Source organism: Leptodactylus fuscus, chromosome 6, assembly GCF_031893055.1.
Source record: "Leptodactylus fuscus isolate aLepFus1 chromosome 6, aLepFus1.hap2, whole genome shotgun sequence".
Lineage (NCBI taxonomy): Eukaryota > Metazoa > Chordata > Amphibia > Anura > Leptodactylidae > Leptodactylus > Leptodactylus fuscus.
In genome coordinates this window covers 73,859,172-73,878,688 of record NC_134270.1, presented here as the reverse complement: position 1 = coordinate 73,878,688, position 19,517 = coordinate 73,859,172, and the positions used below count along the sequence as shown (strand labels likewise).

General features: G+C 42.9%; 1 protein-coding gene, 1 long non-coding RNA gene and 3 other non-coding genes across 5 annotated transcripts in view; 1 reads left to right on the top strand and 4 right to left on the bottom strand.

Moving 5' to 3' along the window:
• The window catches only part of LOC142210012 (testicular acid phosphatase homolog), a 75,905-nt gene extending 59,731 nt beyond the window's left edge, over positions 1-16,174 (top strand). The window contains exons 8-14 of the mRNA XM_075279043.1: positions 2,626-2,724; positions 6,539-6,634; positions 8,660-8,792; positions 9,329-9,411; positions 11,110-11,216; positions 13,158-13,333; positions 16,015-16,174. Coding sequence (XP_075135144.1) covers positions 2,626-2,724; positions 6,539-6,634; positions 8,660-8,792; positions 9,329-9,411; positions 11,110-11,216; positions 13,158-13,333; positions 16,015-16,130 — 810 coding nt within the window. The 3' untranslated portion in view covers positions 16,131-16,174. The remainder of the gene's footprint in view (positions 1-2,625; positions 2,725-6,538; positions 6,635-8,659; positions 8,793-9,328; positions 9,412-11,109; positions 11,217-13,157; positions 13,334-16,014) is intronic.
• Positions 16,175-17,210: 1,036 nt separating this feature from the next.
• On the bottom strand, positions 17,211-18,534 carry LOC142209576 (uncharacterized). The gene is made up of 4 exons (XR_012716950.1): positions 18,463-18,534; positions 18,024-18,069; positions 17,701-17,749; positions 17,211-17,296 (listed from the first exon to the last, which is right to left on the bottom strand). It is a non-coding gene; the product is annotated as an uncharacterized LOC142209576 (long non-coding RNA).
• LOC142211090 (small nucleolar RNA SNORD88) lies at positions 17,574-17,664 on the bottom strand. The gene has a single exon (XR_012717167.1). It is a non-coding gene; the product is annotated as a small nucleolar RNA SNORD88 (small nucleolar RNA).
• LOC142211087 (small nucleolar RNA SNORD88) lies at positions 17,903-17,993 on the bottom strand. Its single transcript, XR_012717165.1, has one exon. It is a non-coding gene; the product is annotated as a small nucleolar RNA SNORD88 (small nucleolar RNA).
• LOC142211085 (small nucleolar RNA SNORD88) lies at positions 18,285-18,374 on the bottom strand. The gene has a single exon (XR_012717163.1). It is a non-coding gene; the product is annotated as a small nucleolar RNA SNORD88 (small nucleolar RNA).
• Positions 18,535-19,517: the final 983 nt, after the last annotated feature.

The window sequence follows — 19,517 nt, the reverse complement described above, 5'->3', positions numbered from 1 at the left end:
ATAATGGAAGGTCAACAACATGCCAAGCTGCTCCCTGTACTGCAAAGTGAATCACAGCACTGAAATTGTTATGTCACAGTGCTGTTGTGTGAGATCATTACATGTTCTATGCAATATTGTAACACAATATGTTGGATATAATTTGGGCATTTGCATTCGAGCCTGTAGAAATGATGTTCCACAACACTTACAATTGTGTTCAGTCATATCCCAATACAAGAGAAAAGTGGAAGGGATAGTTTTATCAAAAGAACACCCATGTTAATTGAAGGCAGCCTAAAGAGTAGCGGATTATGGAAAGCTGTAGATGGCTGATACATAGGAAGCCATTAAGATTAATGGCCAGAATGGAATATATGGTCTGGCTAGTGGAAGGGGGGTTCATATGAGGGACTGTGAAGGTTGTAATCATGTAATGTATGAAAAACATTGTTATCCTTAAAGGTTGAATGCTAGATATAGTAGTTTATGTTTGAAATTGAAATACAAGATGGTGGCTGCACCATAAGACCCCATTGTGCAAAGAAGAGCACATGCTTGGCTCGCTGCCAGGAGACCTCTCCCAGAAGACGCCACCAGGAGCGGAAGTAGATGACTATATATGGAAGAGTTTAAACTTTCTTTTGTGTGATTAAGATGTATTACACCAATCTGGAACGAACACAGAATTTACGCTGTTCTTAACGCTTTTCCTTTGTCTGCTGCAATTTAACCTCATGTTGTCTTAAATAAACTACATCAATACACCTAGGCTGAGAGAGGAACTAACACCAACATTGGTGTCATTATCCTTACTGCCTGGCACTCAGCCTTATCAATTAGGACGACCACAGCTACCCAGGATTACTGGTGATTTGGTCATAAACAGGACCTCTGACCTTATCAGGACTACCTTCTATGACATCCATATCAAGGCATATAGAAAGGAGTTGTCTTCCTGTGACAGACTGTTTTAATCTTCTGTAATCTCTATTCATGTTTGCTTTAAATTGTACCCTATTATTTCAGCACTAACATGGCCATCAAGTGTACTTGTCAGGTAGTGCTTGTTACATCCGTCCCATCACATTGCTCTAATTTATATTTTTAAAGAACTTCATTTCCTTCCCTTTTATACTGAGTTAACCACAGTCAACATCTATTATGCTACTATTAGTCTTACATTTTCATCTGTTATTTAACACATCTACATGTTTAATACTATTGCAATAACTATTCCATTTGTGCTTTTGCCAGAAAAATACCAGATTATTGAAAATTTCAATGCGATATGAGATGGCCCTTCAGTGTTTGAGATTCACCATCACTGACAGTGGGTAAACGTGTTGATATAGCATTATAAGTGTTTAAGGGCTTATCCACTTCTTAAATACTGATTTTCTGATATCTTGCCCACCTCGGGGACATGTTTCGTTATGACCTTGATGTTCTTCATGCACCTTGTCAGACTTGAGATTGTCAGATGATTCTCTTGTACGACTATTTTCCATGGTAGTCAATAACTTACCTTGTATTAGCTTTATTTTCCATGCCAGTCCTGTGAAATTTACTTAACCACTTCAGTACCGGGCCAATTTGTGGTCCAGGACCAGACACATCTTCGGTTTTTTTTGTATGTGCGGTTTTGAGGGCTGTAACATTTTTCTCGTATGTCTCAGTCAACTAATTTTTGCATCTTTTTTCGGGGACACATAGGGCTTTATTTTTTAAACATAATAGGAGGGAAATTGTGTCTGGTTTTCAATTTATTTATTTATTTTTTATTTAATAACATAAGTGTCACTGAAAAACTTTATAAAATAGTTTTTCCTCTCCGTTACGGTAATTTTTATTTTTTATGGTGTCGGGGGTGGGGCTATAACCTTTAATAACGTTGTTTTATTAGCGTATTATTATTATATTTTTTTTATTTTATTTTCATTTTTTTTTAACTTTAATATATATATATATATATATATATATATATATATATATATACATATATATATATATATATATTTATTTTTTTTTCAGATTATGTCCCCATAAGGTCATAAGAGACCTTTGGGGACATCTGATCACTTTTTTTTTTGTTTTGTTTTTTTGTTACAGAGGCTGATTTACCCTGAAACTGAGGCTGGTACATTTAGCCTCAGTTGCAGGAGGAATACAGCCTCCTGCACGCTGTATACGTAGTATACAGAGCTGATCTGGGTCCTGTAGGACCCAGCAGCTCTTACATGGCGCTGCTCCTGGCGGATCACGTGACCGCCGGGTCAGAGGGTGGCTGCATCATGACGGCGCCCATAGAAGTGTATACAGCGCTCATTGAGCGCTGTATACACAGCGATCGAGATGGCAGGGAAGGGAATAAACCTTCCCTGTCTTCTCTCTGGGAGCTCCGGCTGAAGTTATAGCCGACTCCCAGCTTCAGCTGCTGCACGATCTCCGTGCAGCTGCTGTGTTCTGACTGGACGTACCGGTATGTCCTGTCAGAACAAGGCAACAACTTCCCGGACTTTTAAAGTCTATGGGCGGTCCGGAAGTGGTTAAAGAAAAGAACTGCCATATCTTTTTAAATGTAAAGTTATAATGTAAAAATGTCACGTGTAACAACGTCATGCATATGTTGTATTTTTCTTATAGCTACTAAAATTTCCTTCCAAAGATTGTCCCCGATTCTATGAACTAATGAAAGAGACTATTCAGCTGGAAGAGTATAAGGACAAGATGAATGAGTGGAAGGTAAGATAGATGAGAACCTTGTGTACCCTGAGTGCCAGTGGAGCATTATCAGGCCTGAAGTCTCTTCTTCTCACATCTGGTATTCTTGAACAAGCTGGTGGTTGCGCTTTGACTGTTTGATGAACAGAACACTATGATGTACCTCAGTAGATCTAGACATTGCCTTCACCATGAGAGATTATTATTGTGATAACTAGAAATCTATAATAATGCAGATCAAATGCAATGCACAGTAAGTATAGGTTTTCTCTAACATTGAGCTCTCCTTCGTTCGGATCCGTCTAGGACTCAAATGATGGAGAGCCCATCCACTAAAACAGCGGTTACCCACGGATACCCATATACCCAGGAAACTATAATGGAGTCCACTGAGTGTCTGTTGGGTTTCCACCAATTTTATACTGAAACCAGTAGAGAGAAAAGTCCTACGGAGACTCAAGACACAAACGTAAACCTAGCCTAAATATATATTACATTTCCCATGTGTTGAAGAACACATACATCCTACCAGAACACACAGTGGCGTAACTACCACGGAGGCAGCAGAGGCAGCTGCTACAGGGCCCGGGACATCAGGGGCCCGGTGACAGCTGCTACCGCTGCTATCATTATTCTCAGAGGTCTTTTCGGACCCCCAAGTATAATGATCGGGGCCCGTTTTCGTATTCCACCAACAGGGGGCCCCGAAGCTGCAGCAACGGCTGACACACAGGAGCTGCAGGTCTGGCTCCTCTCAGCGCTTCAGGACGTTCCCCTCCCCTCTCTCCCCCCCTCCCTTTCTCTGCCTGCCCTTTGCCCACCAATGAGAGGGCTGAGGAGAGCCCAGGGGCTTATCCCTGCCGAGCTCCTGCCATCTTGCAAGAGAAGAAGAGGAAGAGGCTGCTCCAGGAAAAGGAAACTAAAGATACACAGGTACATACTGGGGTTACTTATTAATGTCAGGCATTTGGGGGGATTACTTTTGTTTTAGTAACTCCATGTGCCTCATATTAATAGCAGTTAACCCTATCATGTCCCTCACATTAACCCCTGTGTGCCCCATATATGAGTTACTGATATGTGAGACATATGGGGGTAATAGTAATGAAGATACTTTATTATTACCTCCATGTCTCTCACATATCAGTAACTCTTATGGCATACCTCCCAACCGTCCCGATTTCCGCGGGACAGTCACGATTTGGGTGACATGTCCTGCGGTCCCGGTTGGAGGGAGGTATGTCCCGATTTCAACTCAGATCTGCGTCCAGAGGACGCAGATCTGAGTTGAACACATATGCGGCTGAAGCAAGGAGCTGACACAGGTCAGCTCCTCGCTTCGCCGCTGCCCGCCTCTCTCCCTGACACATGCGGCTGAAGCTGCTCGCGTGCTCGCTTCGCCGCTGCGTCTCTCTCTCGCTCACACATGCGGCTGAAGCGAGGAGCTGACCTGTGTCAGCTCCTTCCTTCAGCCGCATGTGTCAGCGAGAGAGGCGGGCAGAGAGCAGAGGAGAAGGTAAGTTTAATGTGGAGGTGGAACGTGAATCTGGGGGCAGATGAAGGAGAGGACGGCATGACACTGGGGGCAGAGATGGAGAGGACGGCATGACACTGGGGGCAGAGATGGAGAGGACATGAATCTGGGGGCAGAGATGGAGAGGACATGAATCTGGGGCAGAGATGGAGAGGACATGAATCTGGGGGCAGAGATGGAGAGGACATGAATCTGGGGGCAGAGATGGGGACATGAATCTGGGGGCAGAGATGGGGACATGAATCTGGGGGCAGAGATGGAGGGGACATGAATCTGGGGGCAGAGATGGAGTGGACATGAAACTGGGGGCAGAGATGGGGGACATGAAACTGGGGGCAGAGATGGAGAGGACATGAATCTGGGGGCAGAGATGGAGAGGACATGAATCTGAGGGCAGAGATGGGGGACATGAATCTGGGGGCAGAGATGGGGGACATGAATTTGGGGGCAGAGATGGAGGGACATGAATCTGGAGGCAGAGATGGAGGGACATGACACTGGGGGCAGAGATGGAGGGACATGACACTGGGGGCAGAGATGTGGGACATGAATCTGGGGGCAGAGATGTGGGGACATGAATCTGGGGGCATAGATGGAGAGGACATGAATCTGGGGGCAGAGATGGAGGGACATGAATCTGGGGGCAGAGATGGGGGACATGAATCTGGGGGCAGAGATGGAGAGGACATGAATCTGGGGGCAGAGATGGAGGGACATGAATCTGGGGGCAGAGATGGGGGACATGAATCTGGGGGCAGAGATGGAGGGACAGGAATCTGGGGGCAGAGATGTGGGACAGGAATCTGGGGGCAGAGATGTGGGACATGAATCTGGGGGCAGAGATGTGGGTACATGAATCTGGGGGCAGAGATGGAGGGACATGAATCTGGGGGCAGAGATGGAGGGACATGAATCTGGGGGCAGAGATGGAGGGACATGAATCTGGGGGCAGAGATGGAGGGACATGAATCTGGGGGCAGAGATGGAGGGACATGAATCTGGGGGCAGAGATGGAGGGACATGAATCTGGGGGCAGAGATGGAGGGACATGAATCTGGGGGAAGAGATGGAGAGGACATGAATCTGGGGGCAGAGATGGAAGAGGGACATGAAACTGGGGGCAGATGAAGGGTGTATATGAAAGTGGGGGAGAGATAGAGGGGGACATATAATTTACGGGTGACTGTAGGAGGGTTATACTGTGTGTGGGCACATGAAAAATTAACGAGTGGGTGGAGTCAACACAAAAGTGGGTGGGGCTAAATTTGCGCGCCACACATTTTGTCCCTCTTTCGGTTCTTCAAAAGTTGGGAGGTATGCTTATGGTGAGGCACACAGGGGTTAATGTGAGGGACATGATGGGGTTAACTTCTATTAATATGAGGCACATGGAGTTACTAAATTGTAATGCACATGACTAGATTTTTTTATCCACAATTGTCCTGGTATAGCGGTCAGCGGGTGAGGTGATAGTATTTAGTCCTGTAGGGGCCACTAAGGGACATAATACTGTGTGCAGGGGCCTCTAAGGGACATAATACTGTGTGCAGGGGCCTCTAAGGGACATAATACTGTGTGCAGGGGCCACTATGGGGCATAATACTGTGTGCAGGGGCCTCTAAGGGACATAATACTGTGTGCAGGGGCCTCTAAGGGACATAATACTGTGTGCAGGGGCCACTATTGGTCATAATAGAGCACGCAGGAATGCGTAGGAGGGACTCGGTCGAGATCTTCGGTGTCGGGGGGCCCCATGTCAAAAGTTCCTCGTTACGCCACTGAGAACACACAATGTTCTTGTAGCAAATTTAATGGTATTTTTGTGAGAGAGCACACTGTCCAAGCCTTTATCAGCAAACTGCAATTAGCTGACTTGATTGTCCTAACCGCAGAGTTGTACATAGCAGCTCTGAAAGTAACAGAGTACTCAGCCCTCCCAAAGAGCCATGAGACATGTCATCCACCCTGACATTAGCTAACAGACCGCATGTTGTGACAACAATGTCTAAACAATGGGAGGAATAATTTCCCATAGCAAGCAAATGAAGCAACATTCTAAAGCAACGCATTTCGAGAAACTCTTGAATTTACATAAAGCTAACAGTATAGATAGGATCTTTGAGATGAGAATACTAGCGGTTTATGGAGCTCTCAGTAGGGGGTGGCACCCTGTCTAAATGTTGCTTTGGGGCCCTATTATGTCTGCATACACCCCTAGAAATCTCCAACATATATCAGTGAGCAGCTAGTTTAATTTTTTCACTGTTTTTCTTGCAATGTCCTATAATATTCTTTATTTAGGATTTCATTGCTCGCATCGGAAACTATACTGGTTATAACTTGGACCAAACAGTTCCTCGTCGTGTATGGAAGGTGTATGACACTCTCTTCTGTCAGGTATGAGCTAAATTACTTATGTACTGTATTAGGATTTCATTGGCAGAACAAAAATTAAGTATCATTTCTTTGTGTTTAAAGAATAGTCACTTAACTTCTAACACTTCACTCATTTGTAATTTATAGTCAGGGCACAACATGCCCCAGGTGTGTAGCTCCGAGGTGCTTTCAGAGTATATGACCTGGTTGTTAAGTAGTGGAAATCAAGGTAGTAACAACACTAGGGAAGCCAGATGAATCTTCGCCTTTAGTGAAGGAAACTCTCGCTACAACTGATATAGACCATGGATGTGCCTTGTGGGAGCCACAATAATGCCTTGCTGCCACTAGAAGCCTCAGTTTGGGAAATTGCACATTGTAAAGCTGCACTAAATCCTGCCTAATATTAACCTAGCCAAACCTCCAAAAATCATCGCTGCTTAGAATCCAAGGAAAAGTAATGCAACTAAGGAACTAAATAATACCTCACACTGTATTCCTAAAATGTAACTGAGGGCAGGTTCAAACCTGCGCCCGGTCTTCACTTTAGCCAATCCCAAGGGTTTCCATTTACTGCCCCCAAAAAATGGATAGGGGACGGAAACCCAGCAGTCAGTTTTCAAACCCATTCACTTGAATGGATTGCAAAGTGACTGCCCGTATACTTCTTATGCCTCTCCGCGGCGAAACCATTTATTTTTTTTTAACCAGACACAAAGTCCTGCATGTCCAACTTTGTACCCTGTTAAAAAAAAACGGTTTCGCCACAGAGAGGCAGAAGACGCACACGGGTGGTCACTTTGCAAACCCATTCAAGTGAATGGGTTTGAAAACTGACTGCTGGGTTTCCGTCCCCTGTCCAGTTTCTCAGGGCAGAAGACGGAAACCTGCTGGATTGGCTAAAGCAGAGAGAGGGCGCAGATGTGAACTCGCCCTGACATCTGCTTTACCGCTTTATCTTGATGCAGCGACAAAGTAGAAAATAGGAATCCGCACTAACTATAGATATACAGTATGTGTATTCCTGCTTAATAGTACACATCCTCTTAGAGCATGTTTGCCTAGACTGTCATGGTACTCCAACCCTGTGAGCATCAGCATATGTGCAGGTTATCCTGGCGCTGATTTTAACACTGACATGGTAGATAGACTCCTAACATTAAAATTGCCACACCAAGAAGGACAAGGCACGAGGTCATGCAAACTGAGGAAGTAGCAGGTGTCACTAATATCTGCAAATGATCAAATTTTCAAGCACATAGCGCCAAACAAGTGATGGGGATGGTTGTATATGTCTTCTGTACCCCAACATGACAGTTATTTCCACTTGTCACAAACTAAGAAGACAGGATCCTTCTTAGTTTGTGCCTAGGCGGTGATGTCAGCACTGTTCACCATTGCATTTCCCAATGGTTGGGAGAACAACTACAACCTGGAATGACAGCAAGATTTGTGAAGAAGTGAACCTCTGTGTGGATGGATTATCTGACTGGAAAATGGCGCCTGGTGATCCATTCTGTACTGCATGTAAAATTAGACGTCACATTCCAAGTCTAGGGTGGTGTTGAAACAAACCATCAGAAAACATTTGCACAACATTGAGAAATGAGGAAAACATCCAGTTACAGGTGTTGACCACACATCACTGCCATGCCGCCATCATGGTGCACAGCAAGATGGCAGTGCAGGTCTATCGTCTTCAGCAATGAGTCTCAGATGAAATGATAGCCAGAGATTGATCTTGAGACCATGTGAACAATGCCATAAAGAGGCACAAGAGAACATCACACTTTTCCTACTCCTGAGATTATAAAAACAATAAGAACACATACATGCTCTTCAAGTGTGCCTCACAATTATGGGATAGTGGGCAAGAACAGCAGTTGGCTGAACAAGTATATATAGCTGTAGACTGTGCACTGGTGCCTTAACACCACAATAAAAGGTCACATATCTGCCTGAAATGCTAGAACATCATTCTGCATCTTGCTATGGTCTCAGTCTCTTGGTGTAATGTTCTGTTCTCTATACATTTCTGGGTTGCAGAAGTCTCATAACTTCAGTCTACCTGCATGGGCCACAGTAGGAGTGCTGAATACATTGGAAGAAATAATGGCTTTTGATATTAAAGCACATATGTCATTCTACAAACCTAAAGAGAAGGCTCGACTCACTGGAGGCAGGTGCCCTTTAATATGTTCAATTATGTAAGCAATTTTACTGACATCTAGTGGTTATGAAACACGTTCCGCTCACTAACAATATATTCATTCAAAAGCCTATAACTATGCATGATACATCTGTCCTCCGGGCAAAAAAAACCAATCATTTAGAGCTGATTATGACCCTGAATATCAATTTTAAGCTAGGGCTACATTGCGATTTTTGCTGACTACTGTCACGCAACCAAAGATCGCTTTGTTGCTCTGCAACTCTTTCACTAATGTTAGTGAATGGTCTCAGCCAAAATTGCCATGTAGCCCTAGCCTTATTGGTACACCAATTCTGTCATTTGTAAGTCCCCTAGTTTAAAGGAGTATCCTGGTTTTTCAAATTACCTCCTACACAAATGACAAAGCTTACTGAGCATTGGTCACTTGATTTCAGGTGGTTTTTACTGACAAATTTAGCCTTATCTTTAATGGAGAAGATTAATCTACTTCATGGGAATTTCAATTTGTCGATCTCACAAATTCTCATTTTGATTTCTCTTAGGGATTCTTGTGGATGCTGTCCTTCGAAATTTTACAGAAGCCATTAAGAGATCTTCACCACTAAAAATGGTTATGTACTCAGCGGTAGGTAATAGCAGAGCTGGCACTAAATAACATCTATGTTACTGCTGCACACACTGGTGTCCCAAGTGATCTAGCAATTGTCAGGTCACTATATAGAAAGAGGCCACTAACTATGTCGCCAGATGCCCCCACATTGCAGAAAAGCAGATTTTGCTTTTTTTTTTTTTTTTTTTTAACAGAAAGTCAACAAATACTTTTCCCTTTTGCTAAATCCACTCCTGGCATTGACTCAAAAATGAGGCAAACTCTTCAACAAAAAGCTGCATTTAAAAAAAAAATGCAGATAAAAAAAACTTGTGTTTTTGCACAACATTTTTCCATATGGAACCTTAGCTAAGCTGGCTTCACACTAAGGGCTTGTTCACATCTGCGCCCATTCTCCGTTCATACAGATTTCCGTTTCTTGCACAAAATAGTGTCCTGCAGCTTTCCATCTCCTGCTCTATCATACCCATTCATTTGAATAGGTTTGAAAGGTGTCCAGCCGTGAGCGCCGGTGAGCGTTTTATGCTCTCCGCCGCGAAACCGTTTTTTTTTTAAACCGGACACAGAGTCGGACATGCAGTACTCTGTGTCCGGTTTTTTAAAAAAACAGTTTCGCGGCGGAAAGCATAAAACGCTCACCGGCGTTCACGGCCGGAGCCGGTCTGACAGCTTTCCGTCTTCTGCATGCAGAGGACGGAAAGCTCAGAACAGAGTCCGGGCGCTAGTGTGAACCCAGCGTAACCGAGCTTCGGACGAGAGACTTGGTCCGTGTATTACACAGTTTTACCAGCTTGTTTATTGCTAGGAGACCCTGCCTCTTTACTACATACTGTCCCATACTATAAACGCTATGGGATAAAATGTAGCAGAAACACAGGGATTCCTAGCATCATAGATAACTATCATTCTTGGAGTCAGTCTCCCAGCATAGTTGGTACAAGTCAGCAAATACAAATCTAATTGCTTTCTGTATCTCCACTGCGGAGGATGCAGATCTGAGTTTAATACATACACGACTAAAGCAAGTAGCTGTCACAGCTCAGCTCCTTGCTTTGCTATGGCGCTCCAGCTAGTGGATGTGTAGGTGCGATAGTTAGTGAGACTGCAGAGAGAGCTGCGGGGGAGCTTTGGAAGGTGAGTATAAGTGTTTTTTTTGTGTTAAACATTAAGGTGAAACATAATGAAAGGGGCCTATGAAACTGGGGGCAGATGAAGGAGGGGAGGAGAACGGCATGACACTGTGCAGTGATGAGGGGACATGAATCTGGGGGCAGAGATGGGGGACATGAATCTAGGGGCAGAGATGGGGAGGACATGATTGTGGGGGCAGAGATGGCGGAGGACATATAATTTATGGGTGACTGTAGGAGGTTTATACTGTGTGGGGCACATGAAACTGGGGGAGAGATGGAGGGGGGACATAATTTACGGGTGACTGTTGGAGGATTATACTGTGTGGGGGCACATGAAAAATGAATGAAAATGGGCGGTGTCAACATAAAAGTGGGTGGAGCTAAATTTGCCATGGCGCGCCGCCCACTTTGTCCCTCTTTCAGTTCTTTAAAAGTTGGGAGGATTGGTACCTGCACTCTTCCAAACATACAACTAAATTGTGAGATGGATCTGAGATAAGTCCCAATGTGCTAAAAACCTTTGAAAATAATATGCTACTGCTTAGTTTCTGAATACTGATACAATCACCTTTATTTTAAGCATGACAGCACCATCCTGGCATTACAAGGAGCACTGGGCGTCTATAGTGGAATCCATCCTCCATACGCATCATGTCACATATTTGAATTTTACAAGGAAAGTGATGGGTAAGAAGCAAAATAGTTTCTGGCTTATGTGTTAGGAAAATGACAGAAGTTCAGTCTGAATATTTAGATGTGCAAGGAAATAATTGCAAAATGTTCCCAATTTCCTTATCCTCTTCCTTAGGTCATCTTATCATAGTTTGTTAAATTGTGTTGCTGGTAGAAGTGTTCTACACAAGAACATATATTCTTTAAAACCTCCACAATGGCACCACAGGAGGATTTCCATACCCCCACGGACAGGAAACAACAGGAAGCCTTGACTTAAGAACGGCCCTCCTCCACTTATCTTCAGTTGTGTTTCCTGTCTCTGGAAGATTCTCTTTCTATACAGCCTGGTCTTTGCCCTAGTCATGCCGGAAAAGCTGTATATTAAGCAGGCATATCAGGCTGTGTCCCTGCTTCTACAGTGTAAGTCCACACATTGTGACAGCCCCAGGTTTTTTCCTCCGCTTGGGGACATGACGGGTGGCATCTTGCTCTGTGTCTGTGCAAAAGGGGGAGAAGCCATGCGTTTCCCGCCGCTTTCCTGTAGTAGGTACTAGTGTGCCAAAAATGTGCATATAAGATAGTGGTGAGGGAATCATCTTTTCTCCTGGATACTCTGAAAACAGGGACGAATCAGAGATAAAGTTAATTCTGCCGTAGACAAGTGTGTAGCTTCCCCAATGGCATCTAGACCTGTCCTGCCTTCTACTTCTTCCTGCTGTCACCAGCCTGCTATCTATCAGTGAGATAGTGACAGGGATGATAGCAAAATAAAGGATTCTTTGATGGAAACGGCTAGTCGCCACCTTTGTTTTGGCGAAGACACAGAATCACTCCCCCTTCTTGCAGATCTCTACTTCTCCATAGATTCTCAGATTCATCTATCAGTACTACAGGCTGGAAATGGAAAATCCTCCATCCAGAAAATTTTGCATTATAAAACAGGGGGAGGGGGTACTATTTTCCTGTATTCCTAGACCAGAACGGTTCCTTTGGGTCATCTTGAATCTAAAGTCACTGAACCAGTACTTAAGATGGTCTCCCTGGATCTAACAGCTGCTTACTACCACATTCTGATACACCCAGACTTGCAGAGATTCCTGAGATTAGCCTTTTCAGAGGGCATCGCCTGTTGCATTTCCAGTTCAAGGCCTTATCTTTTGGCCTTTCTGCTGCACCTCAAAACTTTACTAGGTTTATGGTAGAAGTCTGTGACCCACCAAACAAAGTTGCCATGTCAATTTTAATACAGAGTGAAGGTCGTAGGAACAAAATGCATAAAAATGATAGAATTGCGTTTTTTTTCCACATGGGCCCCACAAAAAATGTTAAAATCTAATCAAAACATTATATGAACCGCAAAATGAAAGAACTCGACACGCAAAGAATAAGCTCTCACTTAGCTATGTTGGCAAAAAAATAAAAGTTATGAATTTATGGAAAAAGTTGCCAAGTGTTAACATAGAAACTACCATGTCCTTAAAAGGTTAACCAACTATTAGGCTGCATTCACATGACCGAGTTTCACTTGTGACTCCTAGCAATAGTTACTTTTGCTTCTAGGAACAGTGCGGGACAGTATCTAGTTGGGAGGCAGGAACTCCTAGAAGCATACATAATATGCATCATGCTAGGATTCCTTTTCCTAGCGCACTGTTTAGGTCAGTAAATTTCATGGGTGACAGTTGTGTGAATACGATCTCATCTATTCTATCTTCCATGAGAAAACCAAAATTGATCAACACCGGTTTAATACATGGAGCTGGAAAATTCTCATTTTTAAATGGTTCTGTGATAAAAGCTCTGCAAATGCCTCATTTCATTTGTTAGCCATAACTGTACAAGCTTTTGTCATTCTGTCTCTTGCAAGGCTTATTGTTCACAGGTAGTAGGAGTTCAAAAATATATTCAGCAAGCTGTCTATCATGTATAAAATGGAAACTCTTTTTTTCCTAGTGGTTACAGTGTTGGAATGTATTATCGGAATGAGTCAAATAAGGAACCATATGAGTTATTGTTGCCAGGATGTACATCTCCTTGCCCTTTGGGACTCTTCTCTCAACTTATGGCACCAGTCATCCCACAGAACTGGTGGAAGGAGTGCCAAATTCAGGAGCAACCTCAAAAATCAGGTAATGCTGAATCACTCTGAACTATTCATTATAACAGCTAAAAGTCGGAGGTTCAACGCCTAGGATTCCCACCAATTGTGCTGTACATTTGTATAGCTGCTGTGTGTTTTATCACAGTTCAACCCATTCACTTGAATGGGACTGATCTACAAACAGGCCACTGCCACGTCAACAAGCTAATCTATAAAGGTGTCCTAGGTGTGAAACCCCCATTCACCTTCAACCAATGACCTATCCTAAGGATTAAAGGGATCCGATCATTGAGCATTAATTTTTTTTGTCCCCAACACGTCAGAACAGCCTTAAGAAAGGCAATTAGTCTCCTACCTTTAGTTGTCTTCTCCACGCCGCCGTTCTGTACCATTTTTCGACAGTATACAAATGAGTTCTCTCGCAGCACTGGGGGTGGGCCCCAGCGCTCAAACAGCAATGGGAGTGTCCCCAATGCTGCCATAGAACTCTCCAGCGCCGCCTCCATCTTCTTCAGGAACGTCATGTTCCTCCTGTGTCTTCTTCAGGCGCAGGCTTTGAAACTTGTAGGCCTCGGGCAGAGCCCGACACACAGGAAGATGACATTTCTGAACATGAAGGCGGCACTGGAGATTTCTCTTGCAGCATTGGGGATGGCCCCAGTGCTGTGAAAGAACTTATTTGCATACTGGCGAAAACTATTATTTCTACAGAACGGCGGAGCTTCCTAAAGGTAAGAGACAAATAGCCTTTCTTAAGGCTATTCAGTATAAGGAAAATGTTCGTTCTTGTACCGTGTTAGCCAGTGGGTTGGAAATATAAACAAACAAAAAAACTTGATAGTCTTCAGTAGTTGATACCTTTTTAATGGCTAACGTTCTGGTAAAGAGACAGGAAGCCCTGTGACACATTCAATCCACACTCCAGCGTTTGAAGCAGGGCCATGAATTTGCATTCATGAATGCGTCGTTCTCTCTTTGACCTGAAATTCCCTCTCAAAACTAAAATTTTCATGTGATTGTGGTCCCCACTGCAGAAATGCTTTGATACGGGAAGGTCGATTCTTCGTTCTTTAATTGTATGGCGATGTGAATTCATCCGCGTTCTAAGACCGGACAGCAACTTAGAACGCGGATGAATTCACATTGCCATACAATTAAAGAACAAAGAATCGACCTTCCCGTATCAAAGCATTTCTGCAGTGGGGACCACAATATCACCAATAACATGAAAATTTTAGTTTTGAGAGGGAATTTCAGATCAAAGAGAGAACGACGCATTCATGAATGCAAATTCATGGCCCTGCTTCAGACGCTGGAGTTTGGATTGAATGTGTCACATGGCTTTGAGTTTGGATTGAATGTGTCACATGGCTTCCTGTCTCTTTACCGGAATGTGTGAACTGATAAGGAACTGGAAGTGTTTATATTGTCTCTACCAATTACTAACAACCCCCCCCCCCCCCCCTGTAATTCTAACACCTTATGTGCCTTTTGTGTGTGTGTATATATATATATATATATATATATATATATATATATATTATACACATATACACACACACACACACACACACACACACCCTTCAGAAATGTTTTAAATTTACTTTGATAAAGGACCCTGGAGGTTCCGAAACGTCAGTAATTTGTCATCATTATGAGTTAGCCATTAAAAAGGTATCAACTACTGAAGACTATCAAGTTTTTTTTGTTTGTTTAAGGCTATTCAGACATGTTATGGACTAAAAACAAATTCACTCTCAATGATAGCATCCCTTTAATAAGTCTGGGAAAACCCCTTTAGGCCTTACTGCAGTTTTTCCCCATGGCGTTTCAGCTGCAGGCAATTCACATTGTTCCATCTTGTGGGGCCCTGGCTCCTTAAAGCTAAAGTCCCATTTTGTGGAAAAACAGCTTTTTTTTTTTTTTTAATGTTTTTAGCCTGAGGGTCCATTCACACAGAGGAAAATTGTGAGGAATTTCAGCGCTGGGAAAAAAAAACAAAAAAAAAAACTTCCCATTGAAGGCAATGGAAGGCTTTTTTTTTTCAGCGCTGAAATTCCACAGCCAAATTCCTCACCATTTTCCTCCATGTGAATGGACCCTAAGCCTGGAGTGGATTGAGCAAAAGGTAGAAGTACTTCCTAAATATTCGCCTTTCCTTTTGTAGCCATCATTGGCTTAAGAAACTGCAACAAAATCTAGTGCCTTTATTTTTGACAATCTATGTACACACGTGATGAAAAATAGCCTGGAATTTAATAGTGCATCACTTACTCATAAGAGAAGACTCTAGAAGTGAGTGTGGTTATAATTACATCCAGGTACACAGTGTGTCATCCACTCAGTAATGAGAAATAGCCTGAAATGAATCCGTGTGTCACTTATTAGTGATGTCCCCTATGCCCCAGTTCACTTATTAGTGATGTCCCCTATGCCCCAGAACTGAGTGCAGTTATAACTACGTCCAGGTATATATAATGTGTCACCCCCCAGTAATGAGAAATGGCCTGGAATTAATCAGCGTGTCAATTACACTAGGTTCACACCTGCATTCAGGTTTCCAATCGGAAGGTCCACTTAGTGTTACATATGCGTTTCTTGAAGCCACGTGTTACATTGTTGATTGTCATAGAAAAATCAGTAAGATTATATCTCCTGTATAATAGAACCCTTGTGGGAAAACTTCTCACATCTATCTTTTCACTGCAGGTGGAACCATTCTAGCATTGTCTATCGTTGTGGGCATCCTTTCCATTGCACTTGCTGCCAGTCTGATTTGGATTTTAAAGTCACGCCCAATTCAATCCTATCCTATGTTTCCATGACAACAGACACCAAATTGCAGCTGGATGAAGTCACCCATCTCCACGTCATGCTGTGGGTTTTCCATGTTAGGCTCCTATGACTACAATATAAATGGTCACCCAGCTCACGGTTGTGTGATATATTTGTAATACTGAGAGATATGCATTTTATCCCTAGAATCCATATTCGAGTGATTTTTTTTGGGGAACAAAGATAGTAACCCAAATCCCATTTTGTGGATGTGTAAGGCATATTATATAAAAGAGTGGAAAATTTACATGTCCATTTTTCATAGCCGTCAAAACTGACACCTTCTTTGGCTATTTTGACAGCCAAATGGACTCAATGGAAGTCTGAGACCCGTTTTCACAGGCAAGAACCGAATTGCGGTCTGTTAAAAATGGATCAGTGGGAAAGTAAAATAAATAAATTCATTTTCCCTTTCTTCCACTGGGGAGTGGACCTGTTGACACAATGCAAGAGGCTTAACTCAATAAGCAATCCGGACACCTTATTAAAGAAGCTAGAACTACAAGAGTCTTCAGAAAACAAGTACTTGATTTGGAGTCTAAGAACAATATAGCATTCTTTCTAGTATCTAGTGGAGCCAGAAAGAAAATGTAATTATGATTTTTAAATAAAACTATGCCATCATCTGATGCTAAGGGGGTCTAATGCAAGTGTTAATACATGAACAGAACAAGATGTTCTGTCATTGGATCAGATCCATCACTATTCAATAGGCCTGCTATTTAAACATAAGTGTTCAGCTGTCCCCCAGTATGTAGGTCTCATGCCATCACAGTGACATGTTAAGAGGTGAGCACTGTCACTGCCATTTGTGAATAGGTCACCACTGAAACCTATGTTTGGCTACAGCAGTCCCCTAGCACACACAGGAAGTCACCTGTGACACCAACCGGAAGACTTCTACCAACCGAGCAGTTTCTGCAGGAAAAAGGCAAGTACTGGTTTGTTATAGTTATATTACCATTCAGAGCACTATTAAGTGATCCGGACAACCCCTTAACTCCTCAGACTACTCTTTTGAGCAAGCCCTCTTCAATGAATGAGAATTCCTCAGAATCAGCGACATGCACATTGTAATAGGTTTTTTTATTTGACTTATTTAACTAGACATTCACATTGACTGTAGCCAAGTCCATCCTCCATAAGGAATATCAACCTGCAACACAAACAGATGACAAGTGTCAGTTACTTAGCCGCATAATAAAAGGTATTGTTCACATGTGAAGAAAAAAAAAAACTGCTTCAGAGGCAGCTGCGCAGATTTGGACTGTTTATTTGGCAGGAATATGCCACTATATTCAGACTATAAAGAGTGCAGGATGTCTATATGACATTTAGTGGTAAGGGGCAGTCAATGGTCAATCTCTGTAGTTACCACTAGTGCCATCTGCTCCTTTCACCACTGCAAGTTATGCCATCTGAGCTGGTGTCACATGTCCCTCAGACCCACTGCATGTCAAGTCACAGTGAGGCACATTTCTCCTTCACAGGTTTCAGAGCCCAGTGCTGCCATCATCGGGACAGATTACATGAATCCATAAGAGTAAAATGCTCACACACCTGATATGTAGACTATTTTCAAAGCACCTTCCACCTTATTCATTGTGACCTAAGGTAAAAATAGAAACTTGCATAAGAACTATGTTCAGTTGTGTTATGATTTTGCGAACAAAAAAACCCCCAACATTTTTTGGTATCAAGTGAAGCGAGATCTGGTATGACAAAAATTAACAAGTAACATCTATAGAACCAGTGTAAGTTCCAGTCCCTCAGACCCACTGCATGTCAAGTCACAGTGGGGCACAGTTTTCATACATGGGATTCAGCGCCCAGTGCTGCCATCATTGGGACAGTAAATACTCATAGTAGAAGGATAGTTATACCTGATGTGTACTCCTCCTTACATGCAGCGGTCCATTTAACAGTTACCTAGAAAAGAGAATATACAGTATTTAGTACAAGGGACATCGCATTATATTGGAATCCCAATATACATTGGATGCCAGCATACACCAGGTAATGGTCATTCAGCAACAAGTAGAATATGACTGGTTGGAGACCACTGCCTTCATGCATACAAGTTTAGAGAAGGCACATTAGTCAGAAGTTCATAAACTGTTTGCATGAGGCCTTGAACAGTTCAGCTGTCCCTCAGGCCCTCTGTATGTCAAGTCAAAGGGGCACAGGTATCCTTCACATAGATTCAGAGCCCAGTGCTAACATCACAGGGACAAACCAAGCACTGTACAATATAGCACAGACTGCAAATTCCTTCTGTATATAAAATTCATTCTTATTAGGAATGTAGAGCCAGAAACTTACATGTTACATCAAAGCAATGCTTCACATGCCAGAAGCAGAGTTGTCCATCAGCTGCTCCGATTTAGTCCAAATGGCCCTAAAAGACAAGATTAGATAAATCTCAATTCATAAACTTTATCATCATGAGGACTGGTAAGATAGCAAAATATTAAGGAAAGGTGGTTGAATGTACCAAACTAAGAGGAACTTTCTTCACTACTGCCAGGTACCCATTCCTGTCACAAGCATTTGTCAATTTCAGTTTTTAGCTCCCTGCCTCTTCAGTGGAGACCTGACAACTATACGGCCTCTACAACAGAATGGTTGTCGTTTTTAGGCTAAACGGAACGATCCACACTTAAAGTGCTGCGGGGAAAAGCTGCTGCAGGAACACATCGGGGTTCTACCCACAGTGCTTTAAACAGAAAGTTCAGAGTTTTCCACTGCAGACTGTTACAATTATATCTACAGGGAAGCCGCCTGCGTTTCCATAGATATAATTAACATGCTGCAATTTCCAAAACCACTTTAACATTACCCATAGTATATACCACTGGTAAGGTGCTGAATTCGCACCCATTTGCAGGTATATTGGTGCAGATTGTTTCAGTACAGATATCACTGCACTGTGACAGGGTCCAGCCATACAGCTTACAATCATGGTTGGATAGTGACAAACATCCCCTGACAATACAAGGCTCTATACGCAGGTAGGTATTGTAGCAACGGTACCAGTTGTCACGCTCACTCAGTAACAAATGAATCTCAGGAGGTTGCTATAGATTCAACACATAGATTTATTTGGCAAGATCACGCGTTTCTGGGCAATAGATTTTAAACAAGAAACTCAACCCCTTCATCAGATCTGTCCAGGTTTTCTGCTCAGGAATGTACGAATACTTATTCTTGTTTAAACTCTATTGCCCCAAAACGCATTATCTTGCCAAATAAATCTGTATCAACCTCCTGAGATTCACATGTTATTGAGTGAGCGCGACAATCGGTACCATTGTTGATACAATACCTACCTGCAGATGTTCAGTCGACCTTGTGTCACTACCGGTAAACGCTGCCAC